This window comes from Haemorhous mexicanus, chromosome 15 (genome assembly GCF_027477595.1).
Source record: "Haemorhous mexicanus isolate bHaeMex1 chromosome 15, bHaeMex1.pri, whole genome shotgun sequence".
NCBI lineage: Eukaryota > Metazoa > Chordata > Aves > Passeriformes > Fringillidae > Haemorhous > Haemorhous mexicanus.
The window spans coordinates 16,602,263-16,620,388 of record NC_082355.1 but is presented as its reverse complement, the minus strand read 5'-3'; the positions used below and the strand labels follow the sequence as shown (position 1 = coordinate 16,620,388).

The window sequence follows — 18,126 nt, the reverse complement described above, 5'->3', positions numbered from 1 at the left end:
AATTCCCATCTGAGGGTGCTGCTGATGGGATCCCTGTGCCCATTCCTGTTCCCACCCCTGCAGGGCTCCCTGGGCACCAATTCCCATCTGAGGGTGCTGCTGATGGGATCTCTGTGCCCATTCCTGTTCCCACCCCTCCAGGGCTCCCTGGGCACCGATTCCCATCTGAGGGTGCTGATGGGATCCCTGTGCCCATTCCTGTTCCCAACCCCTGCAGGGCTCCCTGGGCACCAATTCCCATCTGAAGGTGCTGATGGATCCCTGTGCCCATTCCTATTCCCAACCCCCTGAAGAGCTCCCTGGGCACCAATTCCCATCTGAGGGTGCTCCTGATGGGATCCCTGTGCCCACTCCTGTTCCCAACCCCTGCAGGGCTCCCTGGGCACCAATTCCCATCTGAGGGTGCTCCTGCTGGGGCCCTGTGCCCATTCCTGTTCCCAACCCCTGCAGGGCTCCCTGGGCACCAATTCCCATCTGAAGGTGCTGCTGATGGGATCCCTGTGCCCATTCCTGTTCCCAACCCCCTGCAGGGCTCCATGGGCACCAGTTCCCATCTGAGGGTGCTGCTGATGGGACCCTGTGCCCATTCCTGTTCCCAGCCCCCTGCAGGGCTCCATGGGCACCAATTCCCATCTGAGGGTGCTCCTGCTGGGGCCCTGTGCCCATTCCTGTTCCCAGCCCCCTGCAGGGCTCCCTGGGCACCAATTCCCATGTGAGGGTGCTGCTGATGGGGCCCTGTGCCCTTTCCTGTTCCCAGCCCCCTGCAGGTCTCCCTGGGCACCAATTCCCATCTGAGGGTGCTCCTGCTGGGGCCCTGTGCCCATTCCTGTTCCCAACCCCTGCAGGGCTCCCTGGGCACCAATTCCCATCTGAGGGTGTTGCTGATGGGATCTCTGTGCCCATTCCTGTTCCCAGCCCCCTGCAGGGCTCCATGGGCACCAATTCCGATCCTGAGGGTGCTGCTGGGGTCCCTGTGCCCATTCCTGTTCCCAACCCCCTGAAGAGCTCCCTGGGCACCAATTCCCATCTGAGGGTGCTCCTGCTGGGGCCCTGTGCCCATTCCTGTTCCCAGCCCCCTGCAGGGCTCCCTGGGCACCGATTCCCATCTGAGGGTGCTCCTGCTGGGGCCCTGTGCCCATTCCTGTTCCCAACCCCTGCAGGGCTCCCTGGGCACCAATGAGGGTGCTCCTGCTAGGGCCCTGTGCCCAAGCCCCCTGGCCGTGCCGGCAGCCGCAGCAGCCGCAGCATCCGCAGCCCCTCGCAGCCGGTAATTGATGTGTGCTGCCATGGAAACCAGAGGGCTCCAGCCCGGCTGGATGCGAGCTCAGGGCTCTGCCGGAGGAGGGGAAAGCTTCGTGTGCCGGTGTGGGGTGAGGGGAGAGCACAGGAACGGAGAGGAGAGGCCAGGAGGGAACGAGGAGGGCAGGGAGTGGATGGGATGGGTGGGACAGGGCCGGCAGAGAGGGGAAGGAGGCACAGATGGCATCAGGGAGGGGTCTGGATATCCTGGGATGGCTGAGGAGGAGGGAGTGTGAGGGCATGGAATGTTCAGGATGGACAGGGGGAGCTTGGGACTGTCTCTGCTTAGGAAAACACCCTTTGGTCACCTGTCCTGGGGGCAGCTCTGCCCTCTGTGCCAGCTGTGCCAGCCTGGAACCTCCCTCAGCATCCAGACCCTCTTTCCTTGGGATGGCAGCAAAGGGCACGGGGCTGCCCAGGGTCCCTGGGGACACATCCCTGCTCCCAGCTGGCCTGGGCCTGCCCTGGGGGGCAGCTGAGAGCCTCCCAGACCCCAGCACGAGGGGCAACCCCTCAGGAATGGGGGCACTGATCCCCTCTCACCCCCCTGCAGAGCCCTGGGGAGGGCATGGCTCAAAGGGAGTCCCTGCAAGGAGAGGGGAGGCTGAGCTTCAGCTCCACGTGGGAACTCCTCCTTCCTCCTCCAGGCTGGGAAGGAGCCTTTGCCTGGTGGTCCAACCACAGCGAGCCCAGAGCTGAGCAGGGAGAGGTGCAGGGCTGTGTGTGAGCCCAGCACAGCCCAGATGTGCCACAGCTGTATGGAACCCACTGGAGAGGGGAGCAGCCCTGCCCCGAGCCAGGAAACCTCCCGGGATCGTCGGGATCCTGTGCAAAGGCAGGCAGGGTAAAACCCCACAGCCAGGGCTGGAGGAGCTGGGGTGGGAACAGCCACAAATGTGCCCTGGTTTGGAGAGGCCCAGATGTTTCCAAAGGCTCTGAAATACCCCCAAACCCCCAGCCATGCCTGGGAAAGGAGATGGTGAAATTGAGCAAGTCTCCAAGGGGCAGTGGTGGAGGTGGGAGGGGGTCCAGAGAGCTTTGATGAGATTTTCCCTGATTCCCACCTTGGCTGGTGACAGGCCTTGGGGCAAGAGGTGTTTTGTCATTGAAATATTTGGGTTTCAATCATAGAATCAATCACAGAATCATGGAATGGCTTGGGTTGGAAGGGGCCTGAAAGCTCCTCCAGCTCCAACCCCCTGCCATGGGCAGGGACACCTCCCAGTGGAGCAGGATGATCCAAACCCCGTCCAACCTGGCCTTGCAGGAGCCTGGTCTGTGGGACAGTGCTCTGGGGGCTTATCCTCCTTGTCCTCGTGCACGAACAAGGACAAGGAGCAATCCTAGAGCTGGCAAACAGGGAGCCAAGAGCAGGGCAGGGAGGCAGGCACATCCCAAAGCCTCCGCAGCTCTTTCTTCCCCTGAGGGTGCTCAGAGGGAGGCGTGGGAAGGAGCAGGCAGGCCCAGAAGCAGCCGGGTTTTCACACTTTTATTGTAAAGCTTTAGGAAGGGCTAATTACAATGGAGTTGGTCATCTTGACAGCTCAGCAAACGAACGGAACAGGGGAGAACGGAAAGAAAGGGGCATCACGACGGTGTCATGCTCACGGCTCCGAACAGAAAGAGTTACAAGGGAATCAATTGTGCTCACAGCGCCCGGGGAAAACCAAGCCCAAGGCCCAAAGGCTTCCCCGCACAGGGAAATGCATCACACATTGAGCAGTACAACCTTAGCAAGAGGCGTCGCCTTAGACATAGGGCACCATCTGAAAAATAGTGGGGGGACTTTACTCTGCCATAGGATTTCTCCTTTAGAAAAGCTACACCTGCATGTACATAAAACTGTACAAAAAACAAGGCATCACAAGCAAGGAAATGAAATCTCGTATAAATAGAACCAACACTGAAGAGCTACAAAGGGGTCGCTTAGATCCTTCCCACGCAGCCCGCCTGCTCCCTGGCTCCCACCTTTGGTTTTCCCCCTGGCTTGTCCTAGTGCAGTGTGAGATACAGTGAACCCTCCTCCTCCCTGTGCTTGTCTGGACTGGAGCCCGTGGGGAGCTGTCCTCCCCCCACGCGCACAGAGGCTTTATCCTTCTGGCTTATAATTGTGCAAATGAGCTTCTTCCCACAGCACCTCTTCCTCGCCCTCCCCCAGGACTGATCCCCAGCGACACTGGCAGCTTCCCCCCGGGACAAATCCCCTCAAACCCCTCTCCCAGGACTGATGGCCGGCACCCTCTCCTCCCCAGGGACCCATCCCCCTGCACCCCGCTGAGGCCCCGGTCCCCCAAGCCCCCCCTCTGGCCTTCCCCACACACCCACGCAGTGCCCCGAGCCCCCCAAGCCCTCTGCACCCCCAGACACCCAACCCTGGCCCCAGCGTGCTCCCCTTCAAACCCCCAGCAGCCCTCTGTGCCCCCCCACAGGACTAAGCCACCCCCAAACCCATCCCCACCCCCATCCCCCGGGGACCCCCCTGCACTCCCCCCTCCCTCCGCACCGTGCTCGCACTGAGGACCTCGCCAGGTGCTCCAGGAGACAGCACAGCAATTCCAGCCACGGGAATTCCAGCCTCGGGATCCCTCTGGAGACCCCAGCACAAGATAGGGAGCCCCCCCGCTGGGATGAGGTGGTCTTGGACAAGCCCCCCCTCGGATGTGGCTCCCCGGGGGTCCCCGAGAGGGGCACTGGACACTGCCACTGCCTGGGCCCAGGGGAGGCGTGAGCAGCCGAGTTGGCAGTGGAGTCAAAGATCGTGGCCAGCGCGGCCAAATTGCACATTCTGCCCAGTTTGGCCCTGAAACTACAGAGCTACAATAAAAACAAGGTCAGGAGCGGCACCTGCTCAGGCAGCCAGAGCGGGGCAACGCGGCCCCGCCGGGCAGAGCAGGAATCCCGGCCGGACCCCCACCGGGAGCACCCGGCCGCTCCGGGCCCGGCCGGGCGGGAGCAGCAGCGGGAGGCCAGAGGAGGGTCCTGCCTCCTCCGGCGGGCACCGCCGGGGCCGCGGCCGCGGGCAATGCGGGGGTGGCAGCAGTGCCACCCGGGGAAGGCAGGGCTGGGGCACGAGGGACACGAGGGACACGAGGGACACGGGGCAGCGGGTGCGAGCAGGCGCCTTCTGCCGCCCTTCCTCTGTGCCCCGGGCTCGGCTGGCACCGTGTCCCCTCAGGGAGCCGCGCGGGGAGGTGGCTGCGTCCGCCACCGCCCCATGGGGGGAGAGGAGCTGCTCAGAGCGGGGTGCTGGGGGGGAGAGGCTGGGCAGGGGGTCCCGACAGGCACTACAGCTATGGCAGGGCAGGCCCTGCCCCAGCCCTGCGGGGTCCCTGTGGCCCCGGAGCCCGGCGGAGCCCCGCGCCAGCCCCGCGGGCACGGACCGGGCGCTCGCTCGCCACAGGAGAGCCGTCCTGGCGGCCTCACTCCCTCGGGAAGGTGCCAGAGCTAGAGACGGGAAGCACAAGGGTGCAGCACGGCCCCTCCTGCGGCCCAGAGGGGAAGGGCTACCTAGGAATGAGGCGCGAGTCGCCCGGACCCCTCCGGCCAGGGGTGCACCCCAAAACCGGGGCTGTGCCCCGGCTGCCAAGGGAGCAGCGACAGAGCCAGGGGGCCCCCTCAGGAAGCCCTGTGAGGGGCAGGGGCTCCTCTGACCCTGCACGGGAGCTGAGGACGCCGGGGCAGCAGGAACCTGCCGGGGAGACCGGTGGACCTTTGACAATGGAAGAGAAAGCTGGACCCCGTGAGAGTGGCCCTGTGGCCTAAGGGCAGCGGAGTCCAGCGGGCAGGGGCTCGGCGGCCCCCGGTGTGACCCTGAGACAAAGCTCCTCCTCACAAAGGCAATGGTGGCTTTACAGGCGGATGGGACGGAGGTCGAGGGCACGGCACAGCCTGGCCTCGTGGGCATCCCCTGCCCCGAGGAGGCCCGAGGCGATGGGCTTAGAGCCGGAGCCGCTGGCGACCTCCCTGCCGGCAGAGGCGGACTGAGGGCTTCTCCGGACCCAGCCGGTCCCTTCCTGGGGACATCCCCTCCCCGGACCCAGCCGGTCCCTTCTCTGGGGGCTTCCCCACCCCTCCTCCACCCGCCAGGCGCAGGATCACCACCGGGGAACCCCCCACCCACCCCCAAAGCAGCCCCCACCTATGGCACCGGGCAGTCCCTAGGGACCCTGCAGCTTGTGGGCACAGTGACAACGTTCGGAAAGAGATCCAGGCTGAAAAACAGCAAAGTCCCTACAGTCGGGCCAGGATGCTGCCCCTCTCCTCCAGCTCCCCAGCTGCTGTTTCAGGGACTGATCACATCTCTATTTACAATATAGAACACGAGTGCGGGCCGGACGCTGCGCTCCCAGGGGCTCTTCCACGCAGGAAACCATTCAAAGCTGGAACTTGCTCCCTGTGGTTTGTTATTTTTTTTCTTTTTTTTTTTTTGTTTTTCCTCTTTTTTTTTTGTCTGCTTTTTTTTTTTTCTCATTTTGTTTTGTTTTGTTTTCTCTTTAAATGTCTCTTTTTTTTTGTTTGTTTCAAGGACAATAAAAAGTTGCGATCAGGCAGGACTTGAATGTCATTCCTATAAGATTCGTATTTACAGGAGTCTACAGCAAAGAGACAGGCAGCTGGCTCCCCGTGCTCGGGGACACTCCTCATCCTATGCCCCAGGAACTCCACCAGCTCTGCGTGGACCTTTGGTACGTAAGCCCTTCTCTCCCTTCTCCGTGCCCTCCGCCTGGGAGCCTGCCCAGCCCTCCCCGGCAGCAGTTCGGGATGCTCGGCAATCAGGGTCGGGATGCTTTTCACCCTTCCCACCCACCCCCAGCCCCGGGCAACAGGGGGTTAAAAAGGCGCTCCTCTCATCCCTGCCTCGCCCTGCCCTGCTCCCCGCAGAGCCCCCTGCCTGGAGAAGCAGCCGGAGCCATAAAGCATCGAAGTGGAAAATGTTCCTCTGGCCTCAGCTCCCTGCCCCTGGCGCCCAGCCTCACAGGTAGATCTCCCTCTTAGTGGTCTGGGCCGAGGGGGTGGTGGCTGGCTGGAAGTCCGAGGTCTGGGTGAGAGGAATTTCCTCCATGGGAGAGTCCTTGCAGGGCTCATGGCTACTATTGGAGAAGGCACTGTACGTGGGGAGCAGGCGGAGGTTGGCCATTTTGGTGCTGCGCTCTTCCGACAGTCTGGGGCTGCCGTTCCCGACTTGCTCTTGACTCCCTCTGTCTTGGTAAGGCACAAAAGTGGAGAGTTTGAGGGCGTTCTTGGGCCTGCGGCTGGGGGAGGACTGGCCAGGCATCCAGCAGGTGTCGGAGTGGCCGAACTCTGTGCACTCCCGGGTGCAGGTCCCAGTCATGGCTACATCGGGCAGAGGCCGGAGATCTGTGGGGAACAAGGGACAGCGGTGTTACCCCTGGGAACCCCGGCTCGGGAACCTGGCCTTGGGAACCTGGCTTTGGGAATCCCACCTTGGGAACCCTGCATTGGGAACCCCGCCTCAGGAACCCAGCCTTGGGAACCTGGCTTCAGGAACCCCACCTTAGGAACTCTGCATTGGGAACCCTGCCTCAGGAACCCAGCCTTGGGAACCCTTCCTCAGGAACCCAGCCTTGGGAACCTGGCTTCGGGAACCCCACCTTAGGAACTCTGCATTGGGAACCCCGCCTCAGGAACCCAGCCTTGGGAACCTGGCTTCAGGAACCCCACCTTGGGAACCCCGCCTCGGGAACCCAGCCTTGGGAACCTGGCTTCAGGAACCCCACCTTAGGAACTCTGCATTGGGAACCCCTCAGGAACCCAGCTTTGGGAACCCTGCCTTGGGAACCCTGCATTGGGAACCCCGCCTTGGGAACCCAGCCTTGGGAACCTGGCTTCAGGAACCCCACCTTGGGAACCCTGCATTGGGAACCCTTCTTCAGGAACCCAGCCTTGGGAACCCTGCCTTGGGAAACCCCTCTCGGGATGCGGGGATGAGCAGCAGGGACTGGACATCTCCATCCTACCCATGCTGGGACAGACAGCCGGACTGACGGACACCCTGGGAGATGGACCCACGGACACCCTGAGAGCCAGACCCACAGACACCACAGGAGCCAGACCCACAGACAAAGAAACGGGAGCAAAGCAGAGCTGGGAGGGAAACCCGAAGCCACAGAGAAACAGGAGGCAGAGCACAGGGCAGAGCTCCCCAAGCCCTCTGGAGACCAGGATTGCACAGCTTGGATTTGCTGAGCAGGACATGCACTGCCACACCAGGCTTGTGATCCCAGAAGGTGAGGCACCACCTGGAACCTGCCAAGCTCCAGGAATTCCCACTGGGCACTGTGGCATCCCATGGCATCACTGTGCAGAGACAGAACTGCCCTGGACTCAGCCCCGAGGCACAGCCGTGTGTCCTGGGCAGCACCCTCGGGCATCTCTGCCCTGCTCCCACCGGGCATTCCAGGCCACATTCCAGCCTCCCCTGGCACTCTCAGCAGGAGCCACAAGCCCAGCCAGAAGTCCTGGTCTCCTGTGGAGCCTGCAATCCCCGAGCACACAGAGGCAAAGCCATGCCCACCCTGAGAGAGGCTGGAGATGCCAGGGGTGCCCTGTGCACCAAACCCCTGCCCCCGAGGGAGCCCAGCACCCCAGGGCACCACAGCTCCCTGCTCCTGGCACAGCTGGGACACTGAGCACCAGTTAGACCAATTCACATACTGGTGTCCTCACACACCAGCCACCCCCTGCCCCAGGTGTCCCTGAGCCTTGGCCAGGTGTCCTTGGCACAGGCAGCACCTGTCACAAGGCTTCTGAGGCCAGAATTTGGCACTTCCATGCAGTCCCTCCCAGAGCCATCCCAGTCACGAGCCAGTCCTTGATTTCTGCCCCAATTTGGGACACCACAGAGTGCCCCAGGACACATCACTGACTGCTGCCACAAGCAGATCCAGCCCGGTGCTGGTGCTGGGGTGGAAGCAGGGGCTGCCCATGACCTGGAGGCTGCTCGGATTTCCAGATGCCCCTGTGGTTCCCAAAAATCCTCTCCATGTCTCCACCACTGTGGAGCTCTCTGCATTGACAGACTGATGGAGGGAGATGCTAAGGAGCTCTGGGAACCTGAGACCTGTGGGCACCCCCTTCCCACGGGACACACACGGGTCCACACAATTCCCCCATCTGAAAAGCAGGGCAGACCCACAGGTGCCCCCTGAGCCCAGGGAAGAAGCAAACCAGAGCACCATGGTGGGGTTCCTGCCCTGGCCAACGCTCCCTCCTGCCACCAGTTTGGGACTGCCACACACCCAAGTCACCCTGGCACAGCTTTCACACACAGGACGCAGGAGAAGGCTCCAGACAATGCTGGGAATGCTTGACACCGGCACGGACAAAGGGGTGAAGTCAGCAGCCAACCACTGTGTGAGCACATCTTGCCCTAAACCAGCCCCCAGTGATGCTCCCCAAACCCTCAGCTGGGGGCTGGGTCCTGTGCCCACATTCCATTCCTGGCACCCACGGGAGCTCCCCCTGGCAGCTGGGATATCCTGGCGGGAGCCACACGGACATACCTGATGGCAGCCCCCCTTCACAGCCTGCTCCGCTCAGGGGACTCTGATGAGGGGCAGAAAAAGGACGACAGCGTCACATCAGTGCACAGCCCCGGCCTCCACACCCCCTGCAGCCTCTGCCACCCCTGTCCCCCTGGTCCCCGCTGCCTCCTCGGCCTCTCCTGGCCCTGCTCCAGCCTCCTGGAGGCCGCTCAGCCACCGCTGCTCCTCCCTCACTCCTTGCTCCAGCTTCATCCTGATCCTCCCTGGAGCCCAGCGGCCCCGGCGGGACTGACACGGGGATGCTGGGAGCTGTCTGGGTGGTGACACCAGAAGCTTGGGCACATGGAGGGGTTGGGGCTGTGCACACACACGGGGATACACACAGGGATACACACAGGGATACACATGGATGCACACATGGATTCACACATGGACACACATGGATACACACATGGATACACACATGGACACACACATGGATGCACACACATGGATTCACACACATGGATGCACACACATGGACACACATGGACACACACATGGATGCACACACATGGATTCACACACATGGACACACATGGACACACACAGGGACACATACACACAGGGATACACACATGGACACACATGGATACACATGGACACACACATGGATACACACACAGGGATACACACATGGACACACATGGATACACACATGGACACCCACGCATGGATACACACACAGGGATACACACACATGGATACACACATGGACACACACATGGATACACACATGGATACACACATGGATACACACACATGGATGCACACACACATGGATGCACACACATGGACACACACATGGACACACACATGGATACACACATGGACACCCACGCATGGATACACACACAGGGATACACGCATGGATACACACAGGGACGCACACACATGGATACACATGGATACACACACAGGGATGCACACAGATACACACATGGATACACACACGGACACACACATGGATAGACACATGGATACACACACATGGATGCACACACACATGGACACACACATGGACACACATGGACACCCACGCATGGATACACACACAGGGATACACACATGGAAACACACAGGGATAGACACATGGATACACATGGATACACACACAGGGATACACACATGGATACACACACATGGACACACATGGATACACACGTGGACACCCATGCATGGATACACACACAGGGATGCACACAGATACACACACACGGATACACACAGGGATACACACACATGGATACACATGGATACACACACAGGGATGCACACAGATACACACATGGATACACACAGGGACGCACACACATGGATACACACGGATACACACAGGGACACACAGAGGGACACACATACATGGATATACACACGGATACACACAGGGACACACACAGGGACACACACAGGGACGCACACACATGGATACACATGGATACACACACAGGGATGCACACAGATACACACATGGATATACACAGGGACACACACAGGGGCACACACGGATACACACAGGGACACACAGAGGGACACACATACATGGATATACACACGGATACACACAGGGACACACACAGGGACACACACAGGGACACACACAGGGACACACACACATGGATACACACAGACACACACACACACAGACACACACACACACACAGACACACACACACACAGACACACACACACACACAGACCCACACCCGGATCCATCCCACAGGATGCTCGCCCTGCTCGCGGCGCGGGGGACAGCCATGCTCACACCACGGGGACAAGAAGCAGCAGCACAAAAGCAGCCCGGGGACACGGCGGTGGCGCGGGCAGCACGAGAGCACAGCTTGGCAGGGCACGTCCTTGGGGCTGGCCATGCACCAGTGCCTGTTTCCCAGGGAATCGCCTCGATTCTCTCTCCCACGTGAGATACAAAACCAGAGGCACAACGGCTCCATTTCCGTCCCTGCTCTGGGCAAGCAGAAGCAGAGAACGGAATCTGAATCCAAGAGGATCCATCAGGTTTTCCTCTCGGGACCACAGGATGCTCCAGTGGCCACGCAATGGCTTAAGCACTTTGAGGTTGTGTTCTGTGGTCTTTCCCTTGTGTCCATGAGGAATTATCGCCATCCTTTCCTCACCAACTTTCCTCCTGGATGTCCTTTCCTCTTGCAGAAAGGCCGTGCTGCTCTGTGCTCCCAGGGGAGTGGATGGGAGCCATCCCCTCTTCCTGGGGCAGAAGGAGCTTTGCCGAGCCCGCAGAGGGGACTGGCAGGACTGGAACAAAATCCACCTCTGCAGGGAACAAAGCTATGGGGATTTCCTTGTGCCAGCAGCAGCTTGGGAATGGCAGGATCAAGCAGGAACGCTGTGTTCAGGGTCTTTTATTCTGCTCTACCCATTGTCTGCTCCTGGCACTGGAACCTTTTTCCAGCGTTGTCCCCTCGCTGGCGGAGCGGATTCTGTGCCATGAGCCCGGAACGGGGCAGGGTGCAACTCCTGAATAGCTGGGACTGAGGGAAAACACGACCCCATGGCCTAATTCCCAGCACATGCTGGTGGCTCAGGGACTCTGAAGTGCCACCAGACAGGCACAAATCCCTCCTCGGTGGGAATTCTGCCCATGGATTTTCCCCCATTCTGTGGGGTGGTGAGGAGGCAGGCCCTCACCCCGGGGTGCACAAAGGGTACTCGGGATTTCCCATCCCTCCTCCACCCAAAATGCACTTTTGTTCCTCTGAGGCCCTGGAATGTGACAACATTCCCAGGGATGAAGAGGATGGCCATGCCCTCTGTGGTATCAGGTTGTCCTGGTCACACCAAGTAAAGCTTCATGCAGCTGCTGTGTTTTCCTGAGCTTTGGCCCATCCTGGTTATTCCAGGCCACCAGACTGTGCTTCCCAGGCAGGGAAGTGGTTGCTTGGGCATTCACAACCCTCACATCCTCCTGGCTCCCCCCTTCCTGCAGCTTTTCCTCTCTCTCTCTGGCATGCCCTGGTCAGCTGCCTCGGGGTGCTCTCCTCCTCAGGGATGAACCCAGGGCGGGAAAAGTCAGATCCCTTTGGTTTCTTGGGGAGCACCTCTGGGGTTTTACACCAGGACACCCTCAGAGATGCCAGGTTGGCACCTCTGGGAAGAGGCACAAATTGGTGCTGCTGCTAATAATTCCTGTCTCCCTCTGTCCCCACCCAGGGCAGGAGCTCATCCTGTCACAGGGCTCCTCCCAACCTTACTGGGGGATTCCAGCACAGCTCTGGGGCACTTTGGGAACAAGACAAAAGCAGCAGCCTCAGCCAGCAGTGCTTCCATCTCCTGCAGGAGATGGGCAGAGATTCCCCCACCCTCTGCAAGCCTGGGAGCTCCAAGCAGAGGCTGAGCCAGCCCCGAGCACGTTTTTTATGCCAGCCTGGTTTCCATCCCCAACCTGGTTTGGTCTTCCTGTGTCTTCCACTTGCGTCAGTGCAGGGAGAGCAGGGAGGGATGATGCAGCACAGGAAAAGTCTTGGAAGGGAGGGGAAGTGCTGGAGCAGCCCTGGGAGGGGAGGCAGTGGGGCTGTGACAGAGCAGAGCACGGCAGAGGATGCAGAGAAGCCCAGGAAAGGGGAGGAGGGAAGCACAGCATGCCAGGAGGGACTGGAGAGGCTCAGTGGTGTGGGGAAATGGGGAAGGGAAGTGTGGGGAGAGTAGCTGGGAGGAAAACCAGATGCTTTCCCAAAGCTGGGGTCAGAAAGAGCCTTCTTCCCTCCCTGGGGAGAACTCATTCCAGCCAGCTGCCCCAAAAGCAGAGCCCCAGAGCCCTGACCTGTGCTGGCCCTGGGGACAGAGGGACAGAGCAGGGCCCATGCTGCACCCTGGGGTGCCAGGGGTTCCAGAGGTCTGTCCTGGGCCAGGGAAAGGGGCAGGGCCCCCAGTAGAGGCAGCCTTGCCACCGTGCTGTGGACACCTGGAAATACCTCCTGTCCCATTCCTGGCCCTCAGGGCTCTGCAGACCCCTCTGGGATGTCCCTGAGGGTGGTGGCCCCCCATGACATCACCTCCCAGCAACACTGTCCCCCCTCTCTGTGCAACAAGGACTCCCTTCCCACCCCACAGCTCCTGGAAATCCTCACCATTCCCTATTTCCCCATTCCTGGTGCCGTTCTCCTGCACCATGGCTCCTCCAGGAACCATTCCCAGGAATCCTGCTCCCTGCTGCCCATGGCAGAGCTGCTGGCAGGCCCCATCCTGCCGTGCCAATGTTCTCCACAGGAGCCACTCCCCACAGCTCTGTCCCCCACAGGTGTGTCCCCCCAGGTGTGTCCCCCACGGCGCAGTCCCAAAGGCACAGCTCTCCCATGGCGCTGCTCCCTCCAGGTGCCATTCCCTGCAGTGCCATTCCCGGGAAGCACTGTCCCCCACGGTGCTGCTGCCTCCAGGTACGGGTCCCCCAGGGTGCCACGTCCTGCAGGTGCCATGTTCTGTGCTGCTGCTGCCTCCAGGTGCTGCCCCCCCTGCTGCTGCCTTCCCTGCAGGCAGTGCTGCTGCAGTGGAGCCATCTCCTCCAGGTTCCATGTTTTACAACACTGCTCCCTCCAGACACCACTTCCCTGCGGAGCTGCTTCCTCCAGGCACCAGTGCTGCTGCTCCCCTCCCTCCTCAGACACCCGCAGGAACAGCTGGCATTGTGCAGCCCAACATCCCGTGTTCCTGCACTAGCCCCATTGCTATCCTGTCCTTCAATCCCATGAACAGAATCCCATGCTATCCCATTGCTATCCCATCCTATCCTATCCTATCCTATCCTATCCTATCCTATCCTATCCTATCCTATCCTATCCTATCCTATCCTATCCTATCCTATTGCTATCCTATCCTATCCTATCCTATCCTATCCCATCCTATCCCATCCTATCCCATCGCTATCCCATTGCTATCCTATCCTATCCTATCCTATCCTATCCTATCCTATCCCATCCTATCCTATCCTATCCTATCCCATTGCTATCCTATCCTATCCTATCCTATCCTATCCTATCCTATCCTATCCTATCCTATCCCATCCTATCCTATCCCATCCTATCCCATCCTATCCCATCGCTATCCCATCCTATCCTATCCCATCCTATCCTATCCTATCCCATCCTATCCCATCCTATCCCATCCTATCCCATTGCTATCCTATCCTATCCTATCCTATCCTATCCTATCCTATCCTATCCTATCCTATCCTATCCTATCCTATCCTATCCTATCCTATCCTATCCATCCTATCCTATCCTATCCTATCCTATCCTATCCTATCCTATCCTATCCTATCCTATCCTATCCTATCCCATCCCATCCCATCCCATCCCATCCCATCCCATCCCATCCCATCCCATCCCATCCCATCCCATCCCATCCCATCCCATCCCATCCCAGCAGGAGTTTCCTGCAGGGAACAGGCATGTTGCAGCTCTGTGCCTCATTCCCAGCACGTTTTCCCCTTGCCAGGGCTGTTGGGAGAGGGGGGCTGTGCTGCAGGTGGCTCTGGAGCCAGGATCTCCTTCACAATCTCACAGACAAGGTCCCCTTTCACGGTCCTCAAATGAGGGGGGCACAGCCGGTGCATTACTCCAGCAGGGAATCATGGAGTATCCTGAGCTGAAGGGACTCACTGGGATCACTCTGTCCAGCCCCTGGCCCTGCCCAGACCCCCCAGCAATCCCCCCTGTGCATCCCTGGTGTCCAAAGGCTCCTGGAGCTCTGGCAGCCTCAGGGCCGTGCCCATTCCCTGGGCAGCCTGGGCAGTGCCCAGCACCCTCTGGGGGAAGAACCTGTCCCTGATCTCCATCCCAAAGCTCCCCTGCAGCCGTTCCCTCCTTCCCTGAGCTCTGCCCTCGGCTCCTCTGCTGCAGCTGAACCAGCCCAGTGCCCTCAGCCCTCCTCGGGTGGCCCCTGCAGAGCCTTCCCCAGCCCCGGCCCCTCCTTGGGGCTCTCTGGAGCAGCTCTGGGGCTCTGATCTTGTGGCACCCGAAGTGCCCCAGCCCTGGGGGTGAGGCTGCCCCAGCCCAGAGCAGGACAATCCCCCCCTGGCTGATCCCCAGGACATCTTTGGATGAAGAATCCCTCCAGCAGCTCCTCACCCACTTCTGGCCCATATTCCCGTGTGGACGAGCCCAGAGCTCAGCAATGTGCCCTGCGGAGCTGCTGGGGCGCTGCCTGTCCCCCCGGCGGGGATGGATGGGCACGGAGCACTCGGAGCCGGAGCAGGGGCAGGAGCTGCCTCAGCCCAGGGCAACCCCAGCCTCCCCCCGCAGCTCCCGCACCCTCCCCGGCTGCAGGACCACTCCTAGCACTACATCACCCAGCCAGACGGCTGCGGGACCGATCCTAGCACTACATCACCCAGCCAGATGGCTTCCCAAGGTTCCCACCCTCGCTCCAGATGGCTCCTGCTATCCGAGCCCGACCCGGCACTGCCCACCGAGGGGTGACTGCGGCTCCGAGCCACACCTCCGGCTCCCGGGGCAAGAACGAGCAACATCCGCTCTTCCACACATCCCCGGAGCTGCCCAGGTGCTGCAGGGCAGGCGCAGGCTTCTCCTGGGCTCCGCAGCCAGGAGATGGAACCACCCCAGCATCCCCCCGGCCCCTCCACTCCTGCTGCTTTGCCCTTGTGCTGGGCAGCACAGGCAGCTCGGCCCGAAGGGAACGGGCTCTGCACACACGGATCAGCCCCTGCAGGACTCCCCGGCACTCCAGGGCTGCAGACGGCTTCCCAGGAAGGGATGGGGGCAGATGGACCCACCAGGCTCAGCATCGCCCCACAGCTGGGGCTGTGGAGCTTTGCCTGGCTCCCAGGGGATGTGTTCTTCCCTTTCCCCACTCCCAAGGGATGTGTTCTTCCCTTGCCCTGCTCCCAGGGGATGTGTTTTTCCTTTCTCCATTCCCAGGGGATGTGTTTTAGATTTTCCCCACTCCCAAGGGATGTGTTTTAGATTTTCCCCACTCCCAGGGGATGTGTTTTCCCTTTCCCCCCTCCCAGGGGATGTGTTTTCCCTCTCCCCACTCCCAGGGGATGTGTTTTCCCTCTCCCCACTCCCAGGGGATGTGTTTTCCTTTTCCCCCCTCCCAAGGGATGTGTTTTCCCTTTCCCCACTCCCAGGGGATGTGTTTTCCTTTTCCCCACTCCCAAGGGATGTGTTCTTCCCTTGCCCTGCTCCCAGGGGATGTGTTTTCCCGTTCCCCACTCCCAGGGGATGTGTTTTCCCTCTCCCCCCTCCCAAGGGATGTGTTTTCCCTCTCCCCCCTCCCAGGGGATGTGTTTTCCCTTTCCCCACTCCCAGGGGATGTGTTTTCCCTTTCCCCACTCCCAGGGGATGTGTTTTCCCTTTCCTCCCTCCCAGGGGATGTGTTTTCCCGTTCCCCACTCCCAGGGGATGTGTGCCAGAGGAGCCACCTCCCTGCTGCAGTCACAGTGGCCACATCGCCACAGCAACGGCAGGCAGAGCACCCAGATGGATGTTCCCAGACACTAAGCATGTCCCTGCAGGGCCTGGAACACACTGAGGGCTCCCAAAATCCCCATCACCCCACAGCTTCCCTGTGACACCCAGCAAAACAAACTCAACCCCCCTATAACAGATTTTGTGGTCGTGGTGTCACCCCCATGATCTCCTGCCCTGGCACAGAGGGGCTTCAACCTTCACTGGACTATAAAAAGCAGAATTATTACATTAAACTGCTGAATAATGATGTTAAAAAGCATCTAAATAGGATTACAGGGTTCAAAGGTTAGGAAATGCCAAAATTAGGATTGTCCAGGCAGCCTTAATTCTCCTCCTGCAAGTGCTTCCTGATGCAGAGCAGAGTCTCACTTTGGAGGGAAATATTTCCCCTGGGGTCCCTTTGTGGCTTCCAGGGAGAGGACAGAACCCCTGGGAGGTTTAACAGGGAAGAAGCTGATTTGCCAGTGAGACTCTGCCCCAGAGGCTGCAGAAACTGGGGAAAGTACAAGGAAAGGGTCAAGAGATCACAGAAAACTCCTCCTCCAAAAAGAGGCTGGAGGATGGGGGGGGTGTGGTGTTGCTCTCCTAATGAGAAAAAACAGCGATTTTCTCTCCTCCTTCCAGAGATAAAATATCTGGGCACATTTCGCTGGCACTTCTCAAAATATTTGGTACCTGGCACACGCCCTCTATGAAAAATCAGGTCCCTGCAGCTAAAACTCACAGCAGCCAAAAGCAAAGGCACAGAATGAGCATTGCTGGGCAATCCCCTCACCCACTCTGCATAAAACAACCCAATCCAGCTCCAGAGTGAAACCCTGGATGCATTCATATCCCAGCATTATCCTCTGGCTGTCCTACAGACCGGAGGCACTCCACAAATATCCACCAGGAAGGATCCGTGGAATAACCAAAGCCTCTTCCAGCACTGGCTCCTGCCAGGTGAGCAGCAGCACCTGAGGCTCCTTTAGGGGCACACAAAGGCCCTAAATCCGTGGAATTTGGGCAGTGGAACTCCTGCCCTCCTGCCCCAGGAGCTGGGACAGGGGGAGCTCAGGGCTGATGGGGGTGATGTAAATCCCAGGGGAGGGAGCAGCACCACCTGCCAGCCCCGGGGCTGCCAGCTCATGCATGCCTTGGATGCGCATTCCTGCTGCCCAAATTCCTCCTGATTGCTCCTGCCTGCATTCCCCATTCCCACCTGCCTCTGCTGAGGGGGACGGGGGATTCTGCCCCTGGGGGGCTGGGGATGGCCTGTGCCCCTGCAGACAGGGGCTCCCTGGGGACAGGGAATGGCCATCTCAGAGCTCCCCGGGGACACAGGAATGGCCACCCCAGAACTCCCTGGGGATATGGGAATGTCTCTCACAGAACTCCCTGGGGACAGGGAATGGCCATCTCAGAGCTCCCAGGGCATATGGGAATGGCTGTCACAGAGCTCCCTGGGGACACAGGAATGGCAGAGATCCCTGGTGACAGGGAGTGGCTCTCCCAGAGCTCCCTGGGGATATGGGAATGGCTGTGCCAGAGCTCCCTGGGGACACGAGCATGGCTCTCCCAGAGTTCCTTGGGGACACAGGAATGGCCACCCAAGAGCTCCCTGGGAACATGGGAATGGTCATCCCAGAGCTCCCTGGGGACACAGGAATGGCTGTCCCAAAGTTCCTTGGGGACACAGGAGTGCCCACCCCAGAGCTCCCTGGCACACTCCGTGTGCCCTGTGCTGCCAGCCAGGGTGACCACAAGGGGCCAGGCCAGCAGGAGCAGTGTCACCAGTGCCACTCTGGGCACCCACTGACCTGGTGACACAGTGCCCACAG

General features: G+C 60.0%; 1 protein-coding gene across 5 annotated transcripts in view; it reads right to left on the bottom strand.

The window, feature by feature from the left end:
* Nucleotides 1-5,769: 5,769 nt before the first annotated feature.
* Nucleotides 5,770-18,126, bottom strand: part of PCDH1 (protocadherin 1) — a 56,319-nt gene continuing 43,962 nt past the window's right edge. For 4 of the 5 annotated variants that reach the window (XM_059859910.1, XM_059859913.1, XM_059859912.1 and 1 more), the window contains one exon: nt 5,770-6,657. In XM_059859910.1, the coding sequence (XP_059715893.1) occupies nt 6,272-6,657 (386 nt within the window). In that variant the 3' untranslated portion in view covers nt 5,770-6,271. Of the gene's footprint in view, nt 6,658-8,822; nt 8,866-18,126 lie in introns of all 5 variants that reach the window. The other variant, XM_059859914.1, reaches the window with a different exon arrangement.